Consider the following 22,017-nt stretch of genomic DNA (forward strand, 5'->3'; position numbering starts at 1 on the left):
GCTGGCGGTGTATTTCAAAATTTTTTAGAACCTCTTCTGTAGGTGTGGCCTGATTTGTGTGAGTGGCGTGCTGGCCATGTGACTGGGTAGGAGTGGTTTGCCAGCCATGTGACTTGGTGGGCGTGGCCAATTTGTAAAATGTGGTGAAACTCACTTAACAACACTCTTGCTTACCAACCAAAGTGTTGGCTCAGGAACTCTGGTATTGAAGTGTGCAAGTCTTAAAGCTGTCAAGCTACAAGACCCTTACACCCCTAACCCTTTAGAAAAAAGCCTCCAGGGGTGTTCAAACTTGACAGCTTAAAGACTTGTGGACTTCAACTCCCAGAATTCCTCCTCTCGCTCTTCATCTTGATGTGCGGACGGGCGGGGGGGAGGGAGCTGGAACCGGTTCCAAATGGCACAGTAGATTTGTGGAACCTCCTCTATAGAAGAGGTTAGAACTGGCAGGAACTCACCCTGGTGTATGCCCTAAATACCCTAAGAGGAGTACCAGAAAGAGCATATAAACCCAAAAGCCCTATTATATCTTATATGTCTATTTCTGGCTCTAATTAAATTCTTTGTGTCCTGGGACATCCTCATTATTGACACTTCGGGAGCTATACTATGCAAATAGGCAGTATGGGACAGTACATTATGGATTATATTTCTCTATTTACTGTTCTCAATGTAAAACGTTCTTTTATGAAGAGCTAATTCATACTCAGAAGTATCATACATATTTACTTGGAGATGGGGGGCACCTTTTGCTCCAATGCAGACAACAAAATAACTTACACCAGCCTTACATCAGGCTTCCACTATTCATAATACATTTGGAAAATTGAAACAAGCCTGATAAAAATACCTTCACCCTAGGTTTTTTAAAATATTTAAGTAATATTTAAATGCAAGCTGTTTAATAACAACAGAAAATATCCTGCCTTCACAGTCCTGTTGCCATGTTCAAAACTCCCAGATGACTGCATCTGGGTTAGAATTGCATGTAAGCTCCTCTTTAGCATGCAACATCATAACCCTGCCCTCCATGTCATGTAATATTCCAGAATATTTTGACAGGACTTGGTAGAGGATATTCCCTCAGAGCCCAACAATCAGATCAACTTTGCAGAGAGAGCTAGGCAATAAAGAGTTACATTTGTTTGCTCTGCAAAAATGCAAAGAGTGCTTTTCTTTTCTACAGATCAGAAGAAAAGATACTTTTAAAAAATCTTATCAGTATGCATTTTGATATGTTAATAATCCTTAATACATTATGTAATACTTTCTTCCTTCTTCAATATATCATTAGATGAACTCTCTTGACTGCTATAGCTAAATTAAAGTATCTTCATAATTAATGTAAGTAAAATATTGAAGATTCATGCCAATGACATTTTTAGACAAACTAATCTTATTATATAATTACAATTATAAGGTTACAAACTTAGATGACCAATAACCCTTATCCTTAACTCTTGCGTGTTACCCCAAAATACATATATAGGTACTGTACTGGACACTGTAATACACTCATTCTTAAGTGAATAGAAACATTAAAATATTATGATAGATAGATAGATAGATAGATAGATAGATAGATAGATAGATAGATAGATAGATAGATAGATAGATAGATAGACAGACAGACAGACAGACAGACAGACAGACAGACAGACAGACAGACCGACCGACCGGTGGATGGACGGACGGACGGACGGACGGACAGACAGACAGACAGACAGACAGGTTTTGAATAGCTTGATATTAGAAACAATGTGGATAAGGTGTTGTGGTTGTTGCATCTACTCGAATCAGTGCTCTGCAGAAAAATATATCTAAAACATTTCTACTCTGCAGCAAAAATAAGCCAGAAACCAGAATTTAAGAATGTCAATGGTTCACGCCTGTTATTTGTCTCACATGTTTGGAGCCCATAAGGCAAGAGATAGTACAAAGAAAAGCAGAACTGTCTCATACTCATTGCAGGGAATGACTTCATAACACAAACTATTGCAGCTAATGTTCTTCAAAAACATGACTCAGTATCCTTCTGTTATTACAGTCTTTAACCCTGCCCTGCTCTGCTGCCCTGGATTTCTTCCTAGAAAAGATGCTGACAGATTCATTTGCAAAGTTCCCTGGAAATCAGTTTAGGCTTTCTGAATGTGATACTTGTCAACACTATTGATTAAAACAAGTCACAGTGAATACATTTCTGGAACCTGTGCAGATTTTCAGGTAGAAATGCTCCCATGAAACAGAATGAGCTAGAGAATCTCATGTGCCCAATAGGACTAATTAATTATATTTTATACATCTATATCTATCTGTAATTTAAATTGGCAACATAAGAGCCTTTTTTCAATAAAACACCTGTATTTATCCAAAGTCTACAATAATCAAACTGGATCACTGTTTACTAGTAATACAATTGATGAGGCTAACAGGTTTATCTTAAACAGAGATTTTCAATAAGTCTTTCAATATCTAACAAGTTAAGAGAAATGCTGAGATGCAGACTCCACAATTGGATTCTTTTTTCCACTGTATGCCTTCTACCCTTGCCATGCCAACAACCTTTGCAAGGGTATAACCATTGATGCCGCAGGTTTGCCAGAATTTTTGTATGTAATGCAATTAACAGAGATAAAAGTAGTGATTAGGTGAAGTAGTAATACTTGAATTACTTAAGGACTGTAACATTAACATAACGCTACTGTCGACCCTTGGAGGCTTGACAGCTACTTCATAGAGGAAGAAAGTTGCCCAATTTGAGAGTAAGGGGAAAGATGAGTTTAAACACATTATAGATAGCAGAGTCCAGATGCTAGAAAGGAAAGAAGAAGAGGTCATGGAATTTCAATTTATCCATTCTAGCCAATCGAACATCAGCTGTATACAAAGACGAATTGTTAGCAGAGAAATATGCTTGCTTCAATCACATTAAAAATGAAACCAAAAATCTTATTTCAGAAAGAGAAATAACAAGTAGTCCTCAATTTATGACTATTCATTTAACAACCATCCGAAAGTACAATGATGCTGAAAAAGTAGACGTGATCAGTCCTCAGACTTAGAACAGTTGCAGTGTCCTCACAATCATATGATCAAAACTCAGGCACTTGGCAACAAACATGCATTTTAGAAGAGTTGCAGTGTCCTGGGTCATGTGATCACCATTTGCAACCTTCCCAGGAAGCCAGATTTGCTTAATAACCATGTAATTTGCTTAATGATCACTGTGATTTGTTTAACAACTGTGGCAAAAAAATTCATAAAATAAGGGTTACTTAATAAATATATTGATTAGTAAGCAAAATTCCGTCCCAATTGTGGTTGTAAGTTAAGGACTACCTGTAATTAAAACAACTTAAATACAAGTGAACAAAGAACCCTAAGGGCAGAAACTACACGGCAGCAATTGGGGCCATACTGCAATTTCCACTTCAAAACAAATAAAATAGTAAAGCAGTAGTAGGAAAGAATGAAAAACTGAATCAACATACAGCATAGAATAAGGGAGTTGGAAGGGACCTTGGAGGTCTTCTAGTCCAATCCCCTGATCAAGTAAGAGACCCTATACTCGGGATGGCGAACCTATGGCACGCGTGCCACAGATGGCACGTGGAGCCATTTGTCAGCTGGGCAGCACGCATGCGTGCACTGGCCAGCTAAGTTCAGCCTTTTTTAAAGGCATTTTTTGGTCTCCCCAGGCTCCAGAAGCTTTATAGGAGCGTAGGGAGGGCAAAAAGAGTTTCTCCCCCCCCCCACCACCGAGGCCCTCCAGAGGCTTCAGGAGCTTCCCTGAAGCCTCCGGAGTGCAAAAAAACAGCCCTATAGGCAAACCAGAAGTTCAGGAACGGACTTCCAGTTTGCTCGTAGGGTCGTTTTTTGCCCTTTGGAGGCTTCAGGGAAGCCTCCTGATGATCCCTGAAGCCTCCGGAGGGCCTCCGGGAGGCAAGGGAGGCTTTTTTCGCCCTCTGTAGGCTCCTATAAATCCTCTGGAGCCTGGGAAGGGTGAAAAAAGCATGCATAAAATGGGGGGAGCACCTCTCATGCGTGCATGCGCACTGGGGGAGGTGTGTCGCACATTGCATTATGGGTGCAGCATGCCTGCGCACAACCCCCTTGCGCTCCCCCTCCTTATGGCACGTGAGCCAAAAAAGATTTGCCATCCCATTTCAGACAAATGGTTGTCCAATCTCTTATTTGAAAATCTCCAGTGTTGGAGTACCCACAACTTTTGGAGGCAAGTCATTCCACTGATTAATAGTTTGAACTGTCAGGAAATGTATCCTTAGTTCTAGGTTGATTCTCTCCTTGATTAGTTTCCATCCATTGCTTCTTGTCCTACCCTCAGGCTCAGGTGCTTTGGAGAATAGGTTGATCCCCTCTTCTTTGTGGCAGCCTCTTAAATACTGATATGCTGCTATCACGTCAGTTCTTCTTTTCATTAAACCAGACATACCCAATTCCTGCAACCATTCTTCATATTTTTAGCCTCCAGCCTCCTAATCATCTTTGTTGCTCTTCTCTGCACTCTTTTTAGACTCTCAATATCTTTTTTATATTGTGGCGACCAAAACTAGATGCAATATTCCAAATGTGGTCTTACCAAGGCATTATAGCCAGGATCATTCATTTGATTTAGTTAATTTCTTTGAATTAATGTAAACCTCTATATTTTTGTCAATCAAGGTTTTCTAGATGAGCCACGAAATTAAAAACAAAATATAAAAGCAAAAGCAACAGATTTAAAAATAAATTAAAAATCAGTGCCTGTTTCAATTTGTTCTAAAATGAAGGGGTACATTTTTATTGCTCTTCTTAATATTCAATTCTGTTTTAAGGACTGGTTTTAGCTTTCTTTAACATAAGGTGACCTTACCATTTTTCACACTTAGCTACCATTTTCACACTTAGCGACCATTGCAGCATCCTCATGGTCATGCGATCAAAATTTTGATGTTTGGCAACAGATTCGTATTTATGATGGTTTCAGTGTCCTGAGGTCATGTAACCGCCTTTTGTGACCTTTTGACAAAGTCCAATGGGGAAACCAGATTCACTTATGTTAGTAACTTATCAGCTGCAGTTATTCACTTAAGAACTGTGGCAAGAAAGGTGGTATAATAGGCTTAGTGACCAAAGTTACAATGGCATTGAAAAAAGTGACTGATGACCATTTTTCACACTTAGCGATCATTTTCACACTTAGCGACTGTTGCAGCATCCTCATGGTCACGCGATCAAAATTTTGATGTTTGGCAACGAATGAAAAATGGTCATCCGTCACTTTTTTCAATGCCATTGTAACTTTGATCACTAAGCCCATTATACCCATTATAAGAGCCGAGGTGGCGCAGTGGTTAGACTGCAGTACTGCAGGCCACTTCAGCTGACTGCTAACTGCAGTTCGGCGGTTCAAATCTCACCGGCTCAAAGGTTGACTCAGCCTTCCATCCTTCCGAGGTGGGTAAAATGAGGACCCAGACTGTGGGGGCAATATGCTGACTCTGTAAACCGCTTAGAGAGGGCTGAAAGCCCTATGAAGTGGTATATAAGTTGAACTGCTATACCACCTTTCTTGCCACAGTTCTTAAGTGAATAATTGCAGCTGATAAGTTAGTAACATAAGTGAATCTGGTTTCCCCATTGGACTTTGTCAAAACGTGATTATATGACCCCAGGACACTGAAACCATCATAAATACGAATCTGTTGCTAAACATCAAAATTTTGATCGCGTGACAATGAGGATGCTGCAATGGTCGCTAAGTGTGAAAATGGTCGTTAAGTGTGAAAAATGGTCATCAGTCACTTTTTTCAATGCCATTGTAACTTTGGTCACTATACCACCTTTCTTGCCACAGTTCTTAAGTGAATAACTGCAGCTGATATTTTGTATTTTGGATAGAATCTTTTTTTTAATAGTCTAAGACAATTTTAAAAAAAGAATCCACACAGAATAAATTGAAGTAAAACATTTCAAACTATTCCACACAGAATAAATTGAAGTAAAACTATTTTTAAAAATTCTATGCACAATACATTTCAAAGTATTGAGTATAGAATTTTTAAAAATGGTTTCACTTCAATTTATTTTGGATAGAATATTTTTTTAAATAGTCTAAGACAATTTAAAAAAAGAATCCACAGAGAATAAAACTATTTTAAAAAATCCTATGCACAATAAATAAAATATGATTTTAAGATACATTAAAAAAATAAAAGAAAAAAACCCAGCTCACTCATCAGCAGGCAGAATTAGCAGAACTCTGATGCGATGGATCCTCGCAGCATGGATGGAAGCAACAGGGAGCAGGCAGGCATAGCTTTCCCCTCTGCCCCCCTCTCCACACCTGCTTAGTGACCCTAGCCTTGTAGTCCCTCCACAGTCCAGTGTCTTACCTCTTCCTGCTGCCTCTCTGCCTGCCTGCTGCCTGTTGCTTCCATCCATGCTGCGAGGATCCATCGCATCGGAGTTCTTCTGATTCTGCCTGCTGGTGAGTGAGCCGGGTTTTTTTATTTTATTTTTTTAATCAGCAGAACTCCGATGCGATGGATCCTTGCAGCGATGGATGAAAGCAACAGGGAGCAGGCAGGCAGAGAGGCAGCAGCTGCAGGAACAGGTAAGACATTGGACTGGACTGTGGAGGGACAACAAGGCTAGGGTCACTAAGCAGGTGTGGAGGGGGTGCGGGGGGGGGGGAGGAAGGCTAGGCCACGGCAGCTACTGCCAGCCAGCCTGCAGCCTTGCTAGGCTAGGGAAGGCCTTCCCTTGGGAAGGCTAGGCCATGGCAGCTACTGTCAGCCCGCGACCTCACTAGGGAAGGCCTTCGCAAGGGAAGGGCTGCCGCCGCCCACCCAAAGCCTCCCGAATCCCACTGCCGGAGTTGCTTACCTGAAGCAGCAGAAGGCGAAGGCGAAATGGAAGACTCGAGCAGCGTGAAACTTTTAAACTTAAACTTTTCCGCTCCCAGACCGCTCACTTATTGGCTGGAGTCTGGACTCCAGCCAATCAGTGAGCGGCAGGCTGGGCTGCCTTAGTGCGAATGGGCGGGGGAGCCAGCGAGCGAGATGCAATGCGGCAAAAATGGGGGAGCAAGTGAGTGAGCGAGAAGGCGCCAAAATTAAAATGAAAAATCAGGAAATTTTGATAATGATGTGGGACCCGGGACAAATTGTAGAAAATCGTGACTGTCCCGCCAAAATCGGGACGTCTGGTCACCTTACTTTAAGAATATCTATCATTTTCTTTCCCCAGGATAGCTCAAATTATATATTTTATGCCACTCTGTCAAGGGGAAACTTCAGTTTCCACAACAAAGTAGTAGTAATCATAGTGGAGAGCCGCCACTGTTATACCAAAAGATTCTAAAACTGAGGCAATCTCTATGGCACTTAGGACTTAGAAAGTGGCAGTCTTTAACAGAGAGCTGCAGTTGGCAAAACAGTGAAACAAATGCCCAAACAAAGTAACACAAATGAATAAATGAAATATTTGCTAGCCAAAACAAATGCATTTTAAAATAAACAAAATATCTCTATGATTTTTAAACCCTAGTGCCATTAACACTAGCTGATGTACAAGAATGCTAGAACTTATGTATTTTCTCTCAAAATCTGGCTTAAAGAAACCTCTTACTCTCAGCACATAGAACAGAACTCCTTAGTACTTTCTTTCACTTTGCTAATACTTACAGAGGGACAAATTGGCTTATTTATTTATGCATTTATTTCAGCTTGCAAACTGTCCAATTTTCAGTGACTCTATTTATAATCTATATCAATTTTGTATGTATAGCTTCATCTCACTGCTGCAATAATCTAAACATATTTTATATAACAGAATATCCTTTTGATATTGTTTTACACAAGAGAGAATGACAGAGATTTAGTCCAGTAGTTAAGGTACTAGAGAAGGAGTTGGAAAACCTGAGATCTGTTTCTGACTTGGGCATGAAAGCAAACTGGGTGACTTTGAGTCAAACTTTTTTCTCTCATTTTTAGAAAGACAAACCACTTCTAAAAAATGTTGCCAAGAAAACTGTATGGGCCTGTTAATGTAGTGATCTGAAGTAAAGACTGATTCAAAGACTATAAATGTGTGTGTGTGTGCATGCGTGCGCGTACACACACACACACACACACACTTACACACCCATGCTTACAGAGACCCACTATTTATTTTCATAATATTTGAATTAAGATCTGAACTCAATGAAATAAACAATTTAAAATATGTACAAAAGGTATTTTGATTTGTGTTAGATTTCAAGAAATGAAAATTAGATCAGGCCAGTTTAATGTGCAGGGCAAATGAAATTCTTTAACATCCCAATTCATTTACAAAACAACTGAATTCTTAATAAGATAATGAGTGTTAGGGTTATTCATTTTAATATGGATAGTGGTTCAACTGGGTAGTTCTACACTCTAGATCTAATGATCTCCTTGGGCCACTTTTTGGATAGCCACAATTGCAAATACTTTTTTAAAATTAAAAACTATGTTGTGTTCAACCCGCATTAAGCTCAGCTTATATTTATTTTAGCTCATTCATTCATGTCAGTCTTGAAATTTGCTGCTGATTCCATATCTGCTAGTTTCTTGGTGAATAATTGGGAACTGAGCTATGAAGTCTCCACATTTTGATTCCCATGTCTCAGTCCTAGTTTTATCTTTGTGCTAAGAGAGTTCAATTTTCATCCTAGGGTGTTTTCATTCCTATGGAATTATTTTAACTGTATCTGCAGAACATGCTAAGCATTTCCTGCTTCAGACTCAGCTTTTAATTTTCTTACCAGAAACAACCCAGTGCATTAAACAATAACAGCCCCTACCATTATTACATTTGTGAAAAGTGATTTATAAGTTGATGGCATCCCTACTTAGAAATCAACATTTAAGCTCCCCTTCTTTTTCTAAATAGATCTGCCAATGTCCTGCAACTTTTCTGTTACTCAGATGGTATCAGAGTCAATCATGCCAGTATACAAAAGGGAGTGATCTTAAATAAGCTTTAATTTTTTTACAAAGATTATCAGTTGGTATATAATCAAGAAGTTACAGTTGGTTAGTTATTATCTAAGGCCAATCATTCTCTACTACCACAGTTATTATTTTGCTTTAAGGAGCTTGAGTACAAAATATTTCCCCATTTTTTTGTCCACTCTTCCTTTAAAATGGACATAGGCTGCTGATTTTAATCAAAAATAGCTGATTACTGTAAGCAGAAGATCTAACCTATCTCTTGGGGAAATCAGGGATATGGCATGTTTCAACATGAATATTTTTAAAAGTGGCTGATGTCTAAAGGCTGCAAGAGTTTAAATAAACTTGAAATGTACTTCCTCCCCCCCCCCCCAATTTCACAAGCTCCATTTCCTGATTCTTCTCAGCACTGAGAACTCTCAGATATTACAGGAAATGCTCAGTGAAAGACTTTTTTGAAGTCTTCAGTACACATTTCTTTTGCAATCTGATATAAATTCTCACATTCAATAAAAAAAATCTTCAGGCAGACAATTCTCAATTAGATTCATGCAGGTCTATGTTTATGTAAATGCAAAATATTGTTCTATATAGTACTGCCATTAGAGAACAATTCTGGAATCACTCTACTTTCTTTGATTTGTAAATTCTAAGGGGCCAAATTTATTAGTATTGTAAGTTTTCATCAGGTGCCCCTGGCCATTAAGGGTAACTGAACTGGAATCTTTTAGTCCAAGATATTAGAAACACTTATAACATACATAAAGCATGTAAAAGAGGATGTGAATAATTTCTGTACTAAAGGAGACAAAGTCTACTAGTTTACAGCATAGGAACCCACAAAGTTATTTGAATTTTTGCCCTTAGACATTATTCCTATCTTGAAAATGAGACTGAATCAACTTAATGCTGGACAGGCATATTTAATTTAAAGATACCGTATTTTTCCGAGTATAAGACACACCAGAGTATAAGATGCACCCAGATTTTGAAGAGGCAAATTTTTAAAAAAGTAGGTAGGTAGGTAGAGGGATAGAGAGAGAGAGAAATAGAGAGAGAAATACAGTAGATAGGTAGGGGGAGAGAGAGAGTAGATAGGTAGGTAAGTAGATAAAGGGATATATAGAGAGAGAAATAGAGAAATAGAGAGAGAAATACAGTAGGTAGGTAGAGAGAGTGTGTAGATAGGTAGATAGGTAGAGGGATAGAGAGAGAAAAATAGAGAGAGATAGAGAGAAATATGATAGGGAAAGAGAGAGAGAGTAGGTAGGTATATAGGAAGATAGAGGGGGAGGGAGAAAGAGAGACAAATACAGTAGGTAGGTAGGTAGGTAGGTAGGTAGGTAGGTAGGTAGGTAGAGAGAGAGAGCGAGAGAGAGAGAGAGAGAGAGAGCAGGTAGGTAGGTACTAGGTAGTTTCCAAGTGTATTTATCCATGTGCTGGAGAAGGAAATAGCTGACAACCTGTAGCACCTAAAACTTTGTTTCTGCTGGGACAGCACTTGATCAATGTAATTCTCATCAACCACTATAACTGAACAGCTTTCCGGAAGGAGGGGAGTTTTTGCATTCTGCAAATCTCCCCAAAACGGCCTGCTTTTTGGGAAAACGGGCCCGTTTTTTGTCAAAAAAATTGCATGCATAGCCTTATGGAGGCTTATAGAGTGCTGCTAGGGGCTGGGGGGCAAAAAACAGGCATTTTTTTTGCTAATTTCTGCCCTCACCAGCCCCCAAGAGCTCTCTGAAAGCCTCCATAAGGCTATGCACAGTCATTTTGGTGAAGGGGCGGGGCTTCCGGAGACAAAAAATGGTGTATAAGACGCACTCAGATTTTCAGCCTCTTTTTAGAGGAAAAAAGTGTGACTTATACTCTGAAAAATATGCTATATGCAATACAGATAAGCAGCATCCTATATATATCTAATGCTGGCAACCCTGCAAACAAATGTAAGTAGTTGAGGATAATCCAAAGATTTAATGTAGCTTTTATTTACTTAAATTTTATTGTGAATTTGTGGCCCTCCTTTCAATCCAAAAATAGCAGCAAAGAAATGTATTGAGAATTATCACAGTGAATTTTCCTATTGACTGTATCTCATGGCCACTTCATATGATTTTATTTATATCGATTAGCACTAAGCCAGGATTGTGTTAAGCAAGGCTCATAAGTAAGCTTTTATAGCTCTACAGTTTATAAATTATAATGGCTAGGTTCACATAAGACTCTTAAACTAAAATCCCTATAATGGCTTCTTGCTGCTCATTGACATATTTTAAACCCTTCCTGGCATAGGACAATCTTCTCCAATTGTTTCTGCCCATCCAATATGAAGAAGCAAAAGTTCCCTTCATTCAGATTGCTATCATCATGGGATTGAGAGTTGGCCTTTTCTTTCATCCCTCTCTGCACTTAAGAGCACTAAATCCTACTTTTGTTCCTATATTGATGATTTTACAGCATCTCATTCCAAGCTCATGAGCTATACAACCCAGTGGTGAAATTCAATTTTTTTTTTACTACTGGTTCTGTGGGCATGGCTTGATGGGCATGATGTGGCTTGGTGGGCGTGGCAGGTGAAGGATACTGCAAAATCTCCATTCCCACCCCAATCTGGGGTCAGCCAGAGGTGGCATTTGCTGGTTCTCCGAACTACTCAACATTTCTGCTACTGGTTCTCCAAACGACTCAAAATTTCTGCTCCCGGTTAAACTAATATTTCCTCCCCCACCCCCTTATTCCATCCAACAGCAGCTTCCAGGGCTGAAAAGCTGTTACATTTCATCATCCATTCTCTTGGAGACATTGTGGGATGACTGAAGCAGAATTTCAGACTTTGGGAGATGCAGTCTCACCCTCTTCTCTTACTAGCCAAGGCCTCCATAGCCATTTCTCTGCAGCATTTGCTCCCTCCATTTGCATTTTGTTTCTTGAGTTTGTCCCCTTCACTCTTGTCACTTTTCCCATCCTGCTTTTGACACCAGCTTTCTTCCCCAGCTTTCAATAAGGTAGATGATCGCTGAGCTTCCCCATTTTATCTGGGGAAGATGAAGCAGCATTTGCCACATTTCCTTCTAACAGTATGCTGAAAAGCCTCTTTAATTTAAGATGCAGCAACCTCATATTTTCCTCCAGAAATTGCCTTTTTTTTAGTACTTGTTCCATAGTTGTCAGTTTCAATCACTATCCTTGGTGGATTCCCCAAAGCATGGATCTGCCCTTTGGAACAGTGATGACCTGAGATCCGTACAGTCAGACCCCACCGTCCTTGACAAACCTCGGACGTAATCTTTTTCAAAGGCACAAGGCAAGGATGTATGTAAACCCACCACTGAGATTATCCAGTTTGTTTAATGGTCACGACCCTCCTGCCTCTGGCCTTTTCTATTACTCTCTTTTGACAGATTGTATTGCTTTTTATTAACCCAGCTGGTCAAGAGTCATTTGTAAGTGGGCAGACTTAAAAATTGAAATTATAAATCAATGTATGATTTTCTCCCTCACCTTCGCTAATGACAGGTCAAATGCCATAGATAAAATGGCTGCAGATGATGAGTGGCAGTCACTAATCGGGACCACACCTTTCAGCAGAGAGGCAGTAAAGGTGCAGTGGAAGCAGGATGGGAAACAGTTGGGAAAAGGACAGCTAATATTTTGTGCCAATTAGGTCATTTCAAGGATTGGTCTCTGTGTGTATGTATATGAGTGTGTCTGTGTGTGTAACTATTTCACTAGTGGGAAAAAGTCTCCAATTATTTTGAACAGGTTCATTTTTAAGCAAAAAAAAAAAAAATTCACACATTGTTCTTCAGATCAACTTGTGTTCTTTTCTTTAAAAAAATACTTATAAAAGCAAACTACAAGTAGCAATTATGTTTTAGAAAGGAAATGGCATACTATAGCAAATAATGCACAGACATAATCTTCATAATTGATAGCAGCAAATTGGTATTTTACACTTTCTAACAGAATGTGAGAAAAGCCTGCGTCGGTTGATCAAATTATGCAACTATAAAAAAAATTTGGAGCATCTGTTCTGCATGACAATTGGGATCCTAAATGCAGCTTGTTAGCGTAATGGTTTTATAAGTGTAAGCAGGCCTCTATAGAGAAGCAGTTGTCAGAAAAGGTGCAAACATCATAACAATCTCCTGCCTCCTGCGTGTATCTTGATTGTCCAGAAGAAAAAGCACCAACACAGATTCCACTGTATCAACAGTTACATCTTACCTCTTTCAGTATAAGTAGTCCTCAACTTTTGATCAGTTTGAAATTACGTTGGCCTCCAAAAGTTATTTAGGACTTAAATTTGCAGTTGTGTCTATCACAAATTGTCATACTACCCACAGTGGTCACATGATGACAATTCAGGCACTTGGCACACTTACTCAGATTTACAAATGGTTACAGAGCTGTGCTTTGGTCATGTAATTGCAATTTGCCACATTTTTTTGCCAGTTTCTGGCAAAAACAGCCATTGAGGAAGCCCAGCTCACTTAACAAATGTGTGAGTTCCTTAATGACTATGATGACTCAACTTATGACCACAGTAATAAAGCTGCCTATCTCACAAACAGGGTACCAGGATTAAAGCAACTACAACAGAATGCATACAAAATCTATGATGCCCGATGATAAAACCGACATCAACAGCAGCACTCATCCAATTGTGTGGCATAAACGTGTGGGATAACATACTGGAAACAATTCTAGATATCTTAGCAATTAGCATCCCATATGGATTTTGTTGCATTATTCAAAGTGACAAGTTGTGCTATTTTAGGAACTGGGATTTATCTTTATTTACATTAATATAATAAAGCAATGTTTTACATTCCATGAAGTTTAAAATAGATGTTAAATATTCAGCATACTTGCCAAACAGAAGTAGTAAAACAACCATCCCTAAACAATATCTTATAAGTAAGTTAAACCAATTCCTTGCCACTCTGGAAAGTATCCAATTTAGGAAGGCTTCACAGGACAAAAATGATTATAAATATATAGAGAGATAACCACCATACAGAGTAGGATAGAATCAGAACAGAATTAAGTGAGCCCCACAATGACTTCATCTCTTTTCAAATTCAAGCTACAACAAATTATATGTTTCAGTCATGTGACATGTCACAAAACATGAATGAATTGATGTGTAGAGTTGGGGGATGTACATTATACAGGCTTCTACCAGAATAATCTTATTTCCTTTGCATAATAGTGTTGATCATCAAAGGCAGAATAATCATGTTTTTTTCTGCTTTTACTATGTCACCTGCTTATCACTGGCATTTTGCATTCTGAACACTGTTCAGTTTATTAAGCATTTTTGTAATGTATCTTAGAATTATAACTTACATTTTCATGTCAATGTGTGCAATGTCCATATAGGTGCCTTAAAAGCTAATTCTGGTTTCTAAATATATTTTCCAAAGTGATTTGGGTTACCTAGCCATCAAACTAACGTGGCTGTTAGTTATGATCCAGTACTACAAATCCAATTATCGAGATCAATCATGGTTGATGGCTTAGAATGTGCTATGAAACCAGGAAGCTATGGTTTAATAAGCCATGGCTTAGCCCAAGATATATACCAGTTTTCTCAATCCTGAACTCTATATAGGAGTGATTGCTGAGAAATACCAGAGTTAAGCAATGGATTCCATGTGTAGCTTGAGTCTGTATGCATCATATCTTCATTCTTAACTAGTATATCATATATTTCCATATGTATCAGGCCAGACTGAAAGGGAAAGGAACAGATGCTATGGCAGTGAATTCTTTAATTTGTTTTACCCATACAGAAAAGAGCAGGGGGGGGAGAGTGCTTGCAGTGAAGAACAGTTGAAATGCTTTAGTTGTGCCCTTAGCAAAGGAAATTCCAAAACACTTTGGATGTTTTACCTTGTCTAGTATAGCAAGTACCTAAGACATCCCTGAAAACTCAAAGTACCAGAAACCAAATTGCAAAATTCCAAACTACAAAGCCATTCTGTCCTTTCACATTTTAGCTATAACTAAAAGGATGAATTCAGAGCAGTGTTTTTCAACCTTGGCAACTTTCAGATGTGTAGACTTCCACTCCCAGCATTCTATTGACGATGAAGTCCATGCTGACTGAGGAATTCTGGAAGTCTACATATCTTCAGGTTGTTAAAATTAAGAAACACTGATTCAGCACATGAAGGATTTCTGATGTCCGTTCCTATTGATAATTTGTACTTATAGAAATCTACTCCACTAAGTGCACTGTTAGAAGAATATGGCCAATTCCAATGATCAGCTCCAATGGAGGGAAGAGAGGGAGAGAAGAAAGTAGCAGTGGTTCGCTTTTGACATTGTTTTGGCAGGATGCAAGTTTGCATTATAGTCTTAAATTGCTCTTAAAATCAACCCCTTCCCATTACTCTCTGCCACTCACTTCAGGTTCTAATATTGCTAACACTGCAAAAGGGAAAAAATAGCCCTCTTGGATTCAGTCAACGTAGAGGGGACATACACCACTCTGACAAAAGATGTGCTTATAGCAGAAGAATTGCACAAGCACCAGCAGGTTGGGGGGAGGTATCAGGCAAAGATAGTTCACTCTTCCCCTCATTTCCTGCTTATTGCTGAAGGCCCCAATAGTTTGCTCATACACTTCCATTTGATTGATCTTCCCCCCTCACCTCAGTTTTCCCTCTTAATTATATGATGACTGCAGCATTCAAAACACTTCAGTTAAGTTTTTGACATTTCCCCCACCCACATACCCTCATGTCCTGCAGTAAGAAAGTTTAAAGGAACTGCAGCTGAAATAACACATATATGTCCTCTGACTCCTCTTTTCCTGTTGCTTCCCCCCTGTGCAACATTATAGACTACCATGAAAATCTGTCTACATTATGCAAATCAGGATAGCTGGCATAGATCTGCATAACTGACTGCATTTCTAAAACTGAAAGAAAAACTCTACACCACATAGTCACCCTGAAGTCTAGAACTACTAACAGTCCATACTAACTGATTGGAAAATACATTAAGTAAATGTTTTAAATTTCCTTTTGAACCATAAATGTATAAACCTGGATATTTCAAAGAAAATAATAAAATCCTGAATTTCTTAGGAAAAGAAATGTCATTTGCAAAAGCACACATTGTTTGCTTATTTGCTCTAACTATGCACATGCTTTAATTTTGTCTGAGTTTTCCTGTAACAAACTCTGTGTGTCCAGAAACTGTACCTGGTCCAGAATGGCAGTACCAAATTATTATTATGACTAGTTAGAGAGAGGCTGCTTTCACTGTGTATTAGTTCTGTGTATATTATTACTAATTATTAGTATATTCCAACTATCATTTTAAACCTATCTTGGTCACGTAATCTCTTCCCAATTTCAAAAAAAGATACAAAATTAAAAGATAGACTGTTGGAAAAGGAAAAAGGAATAACAGTAAACAGAAAAAAGTAAACAGAAAAAACAAAAGAAAAAAGTAAAGAAAATAGAAAAAGAATGACTTCTAAGTTTCATTGGTATAGATAAAGATATAAGAAAACAATGAACTCCTATTCCAAATTAATATTTGTCTACATTATTTTGATAATCTCATACAATGCTATACATCAAGTCCCAAAACCAGCTTTTCATTTCTTTCATTTTCTTGCAAAAACTCAAATAATGATTTCCAAGTAAAAACAAAATTTGCCAGTCTTTTCTTCTTCTTCAAGACTATCAATTTCAACATCTCTGCCAATTCCACCCATTCCATCATCCATTCTTCCATCAGAGGCATTTGATGGATGTCTTTTCTGCTGTTATCATCATAAAAACCAAGTTCCATAAGATGTTTTCATTTGTTTACCTATTAAGCTGAAAAGAAATCTGATCTTTTTCAAACTGAAGATCATGTTTGACTTTGAGTGGTATGCCATGAGCCACACTCCAGCAAATAAGGAAGGCCAAATTAATAATAACAACAGCAACAATGGTCATTGAAAAAAATAAATGCCCTCCCAAATACACAATTAAACGTTACAAGGAATTACATCTACAAAATTTGGCAGCAAAAGGACAGGGTTTTTCTGGGAGAGCAGGACTGTACACAGCCCACATGTTCTGTCCCAAGTAATTGGTTCTCCTGTTTAAAAGACCATTATCTCTCTTATGAGCCTACCTACAGGTACCTCCTTTAAACCCACTAGTGCCAATGGCCTATCTGACAGGAATAGACAAGAGAGTTTTATTGGTGACTGCTCCCACATTGCAGGACTCCGTGCTAATGGAAGACTAGTTCTAGGGGTGGGCTGCTGGGGTTCGCAGGGGTTCGCGAGAACCTCTAGCTAAGATTCTGTGCAGTTTGGAGAACCCCCAAATCCCACTCCTGGCTGGCCCTGCTCAGCTTTGTTACATTTCCTCTATAGGTAGTCTTCATATAGCGACTACCTCATTTAGCGACTGTTTGCAGTTGCAATGCTATAATCTCGCTTTTTGTGTAGTTTTCAACAGATTAGTTTCCACTGAAGATGATCTCTGGCACAGAATCTCCTACTGAACATACATTTGGAAGGAAGGGGATTGTTTAATGAGCAACAGTTCTTTCCTTCTGCCTTTGTCTCAGCTTTTTATTTCTGATTTTTGAGCCAGCATGTATATTAAAGATACATTAGAAAGGAAAGTTAGGTGGGGCAAGTACTTGTTTTTCACAACACTCAAACCTAGATTGCTCTTTAGAATGCCTTTCCAACTGAGCATCTTCCAGAATTTTTGGGCCCAATTTCTGATAATTTTAATAATTCCCAACCAGAACAAGCAATATGTTCTTGCTAAGGATAATGCCAGCAGGGAATTTTGGTATAGTCCAACATTTCTAGAAGAGCTCATTTAGAATAAGCTGGCTTGATGGGAAGCATGGACCACTAAAAAACAAAAGGTGTTGGCTTTTGCCTTGCAACCAATATTTAAAAACCTTCTGTGGCAATAAAATAGTCACAATAGCAAAGAATACATTTTTATATTTCCAGGTTAAAAAAAAGATTGGTCCAGCACTTCAGGTACAAAACACTAACAGACAGAAGATATGCACCACCTAGTGAAGAGTATCTGTAGTGCTGGCCTCGTGTGAACTGGGCATTTTGTACAAAGTGTGCTTCCTTTTCAGCAGAGGAACAAACTGTTGCCAAAATGGCAACCCTAATATGTCTGCTAAATCTAGTATTTTTGGGACAAAGCCCCTTTCCAAACCCATCTCCACCAACTCAACAAATGACCAGTTCACCCTACAGAATGGCAGACAACAGTATCATTTCAAAACACTGCCTCAGAAACAGACTCTCTCTTCGCTTCATAAAGCATTGCTCCTTATTCAAATCAAATAGAAATTATATTACATGCACTTTCCTGATTGTTTTAAATCAAAGCTCAAGTGTGCATGAACACACAAAGGAGATTGTATCCTCCGTGGCTAAGAGTAACACAAAAAGGAAAGCACCATGGGAAATATGCCTCTGCATTAACACCACCCTTTCCCTGCAACTGGAAAAAAATGCCAGGCTTCAGGTGAAGAGAGAAAAAGCACTTGTGCTGACTTTACCTGCACAAACGAAATGCAGGGAGTTGCAAAATTAGGCAAGGGAAAGGGAAAGAGGGATGAACGTGAAACAACGTTTTTTGATGCTATTTATCCAGGGCACTGCATAACCAGATAGGCCCCCAACCCCACCCTAATGGAGGAGCTATCATTCACCACATATGATGGATGAAAGCACAAAAACTGACAGAGGAAAAATTAATTGCCAGCCAAAGGAAACAGAAGCTAACAAGGGAAAGGAATTAACTGTTGGCCCACATGGAAATCTGACAGCAAGGGCTTCATCAGAAACAATAATAATGAAGAAAAATGGAATGAACAGTCACACACATGACAGAAAGGAAAGGCAGAAAAACAGAGCAAATGTGAAATACAGGATTTCCTTGTTTCTCTTGCTTTAGCTGCTGTCTGATATGGGGGGGGAGGGAGGGAGAGAAATTCTGCTATTCTTCCAAAAGAATACTAAAGAAATACTAAAACCTCATTCTTTGTACCTTCTTAAGGGAAACAGCACAAAATCTGCTTCTGTAGAGTAGGGAAGAAGCAGAGGGCCAAAGAGATGGGTCTGTCTAGTTACCAACATTTTTTGTGTGCATGAGATTATTAGCCGCCTCAGCACCCAGACAGGTCCAGCAATTGGACAGGGGAGTTTCACTCTGGGTCAACCTCTCTGCAGCTCTAACAAAGAGGCACAATGCCCACCGGCGTAGGTTAGACACGCAGAGATAAAGGGAACGAGAGGCAACTTCTCCGCCTTGGCAGCGACAGGGCTCAGCCTCCCCCTAAGCCTGGAGGAGGAGCGCGAGCCCCTCTTTCTCCATCAGGGGCCGTGCCACACTCTTCCTCCTGACGGCCAGCAAAACCCCAAGTCCGCAGCTCCAAGCGCAGCAAGGCAGCCTCACTTCCCCGCCCTCCACCCCAGCGAAACGCACAAGTCGCCCTGCAAGAGCCGCGCATCTTTGCCAAGAACCGGCCGGCTTGGAACGGGGAGGGAAAGCAGCAGCAGCAGCTGCTGGACGGGGGCTCCTTTTGTTCGTTCTTTGCATTCACCTGCAATGGAAAGTTACCCACTGAAAAACCCCTCCTGTCCCCATCTCACCTCACGGCCACCTTGACGCTGCAGCTGTCACCCTGGGCGGCCATTCCCTTCTTTTTTTTCTTCTCTTCCCTCCCTCGCCACCGTCGCCCCGCACCGCAGGAGAGCGCTGCCCCTCAACCACCATGGAGCTCGGTGGGGCCGGGGCCAAGGCGAGGTTGCGACTCGGCTAGGAGCAGGAGGCGCGTAGGCTGCTGGAGTCGCAGGAGGAGGGCATGCTGCTGAGCTCCTCTCGGGGGGCGCGGACGCTCGTCCCCTCCAGGAGAGAGAGAGAGAGAGAGAGAGAAGGCAGCCCCGAGCGGGAGAAAGCTTAGGCAGCGTCCCCGCTTCCCATCCCGTCCGCCGCGGCGGCGGCAGCAGCAGCAGTAGCGGGACTGCGGAGGAGAAATTAGCGGCGACTGACCGAGGCAAAAGTCGAGCGGGCGGAGAGGCTTGGGAGAAGGGGGGGTAGAGAAGAGGAGGGAGGCGGAAGGAGGGGCGTCAGGACGCGGAGGCGGTCACGCCCACCCACCCCCCGTCAACTCAAAAGGTGGGGGAGGGGCTTGAGGCGAGTTGGGGCGGTGGGCAGCGTGCGGGGAGGCACGAGGGAAGGGGGGAAAAGGTCTCGCGTTTGGGCGGGCTTCAGAAGTTAAGGGTCCAGAGGCTTGGCGATATATTGCACGTTGTATTGCACGATCTCGTGAATCGCTTCCGTTCCTTCTAGCCGGCCAGCTCTAGAAAAAAGGAAAATATATCTATTCCCGGAAGAGAGTAAAGAGCTTGCAAGCGAAATTGCCACAGAAATCGCCTGTGAGCATGTAGCGTTTTGCACAGAGATGGAAGATGGGCTTTTGTGGTTGTGGTAGTCGCTGAACCAAGGGTTCATTTGAATGACGCCATACGTTACAGAGGCCGGGTTTCTCATATTAGGCGGAGTTGGCTAACTGGGTTTGGTGCATTGTGTGACTATCGCAGGCCCTGGTTTGCCTTTGATGGGAATTTTCATCTAATGTGGAGATTAGGGTTTGTGCAACAGATTAGGCTAAAATATGGCTGTATCAGTAAACTCTGTTGTGTAATTATAGTCAATATCGGCATATGCATGGATGTAAAGATTCTGTTGCTACAGTTGCTCCTTGCTTATAGCTGAAAACCATGTTGTGGTCTATGTTAGCCTCCATTAGTTTAAGATTGAGATTCTAGGTCAGAGGTCCAAAGACTTGGCAACTCTAAGACTTGTGGACTTCAATTCCCAGAATTCTCCAGCCAGCATGGCCATTACGAAGAGTTCTGGGAACTTAGAATTGCTTCTCAAACTTGTTCAATTGGAAAATGCTAGTCTAGTTCAACCCTTTGTAATGTGCAAAAAAGTTAGTGAGGTGAGGATGTTCAGACATTCACAACAAAAACCACCAAATATGAGACATTGCAACCTGCATGTGTACATCAGTCAGCAATTATTCAGGTCTTCTAATCAGGAAGCTTTGCCTTGTGTGTTTTTCTCTCTAGATATCAGTGGAAATAACATTCTAAGTCATAAACTGGAGAGGGCATCTTAAAATTCTAACATCTTCCTGTAGCTTCAGTTATGTAAAATCATTGACATTGTTCCTTGCCATTTTGAAACAGGAAACAAATAATTTTAGGTCCTGTGTCCTATTTCATAAATGGATTGCAGAAATCTAAGTGAACATTAGATGGCAGCAAAGAGTTAGCATTCTTTGTTGCCATTTTAAGGATTTTTGCAGCCTAGTTTTGGAAACCAAAAATATCTTTAAAAAACAAAAGACCTGGTTCACACAACACACTGAGCCATACAATTGATTTGGTTCTGCTGGAGTATTCATGTTAAATTTCATTTTGTTTCTAATCATTAAATAAGCTATACCTGGCTGCATTTATACAAGATCGTCATTAAAAAAAACCACAATATGACAAGGTGTTGTGTAAACCCAGCCCTTTTTAGTGTAGTCACTTAATATGTATAAGTAAAAAAAACATTGCAAGATTCTCTTTCACATCCTACCCAGTTTTCATGTCACCTTACTCACTGTGACCTTCACTTTCTCATAAAATATAAAGTGCAGCCCTCAGCAAACACCTTATCATAAAATAAAATGCAGTTTACATACCTCAATAGCTGAGTTTTCACAAAAGTCTCACTCATGTGGTTTAGCATGTGGTGTGAACTTTATCTATTCAGTCATAGCCATGATTTTAGCAGTCTTCCCTTACTCTCAGTGACTGGGAAAGGAGCATTCTTTTCACAGATAGCTGTGATAAGTATACTGAATTAAGTAAAGCAAAAGAAGACAATCCCCATTTCCACAGAGAGCGGACTGTATATAAGCATTAGCTTAATGCAATTAACCAACTTTTTCTGGGTTCACATAACCATAA

General features: G+C 40.1%; 1 protein-coding gene across 6 annotated transcripts in view; it reads right to left on the reverse strand.

The window, feature by feature from the left end:
* The window catches only part of KIF21B (kinesin family member 21B), a 76,839-nt gene extending 56,962 nt beyond the window's left edge, over positions 1-19,877 (reverse strand). For all 6 annotated transcript variants that reach the window (XM_087719890.1, XM_014066838.2, XM_014066837.2 and 3 more), the window contains exon 1: positions 19,642-19,877. In XM_087719890.1, the coding sequence (XP_087576016.1) occupies positions 19,642-19,685 (44 nt within the window). In that variant the 5' untranslated portion in view covers positions 19,686-19,877. The remainder of the gene's footprint in view (positions 1-19,641) is intronic.
* Between the last annotated feature and the right edge of the window lie 2,140 nt (positions 19,878-22,017).

Source organism: Thamnophis sirtalis, unplaced genomic scaffold, assembly GCF_051295495.1.
Source record: "Thamnophis sirtalis isolate CommonGarterSnake01/CBP01778 unplaced genomic scaffold, rThaSir2_p1.2 scaffold_7, whole genome shotgun sequence".
NCBI classification, from domain to species: Eukaryota; Metazoa; Chordata; class Lepidosauria; order Squamata; family Natricidae; genus Thamnophis; species Thamnophis sirtalis.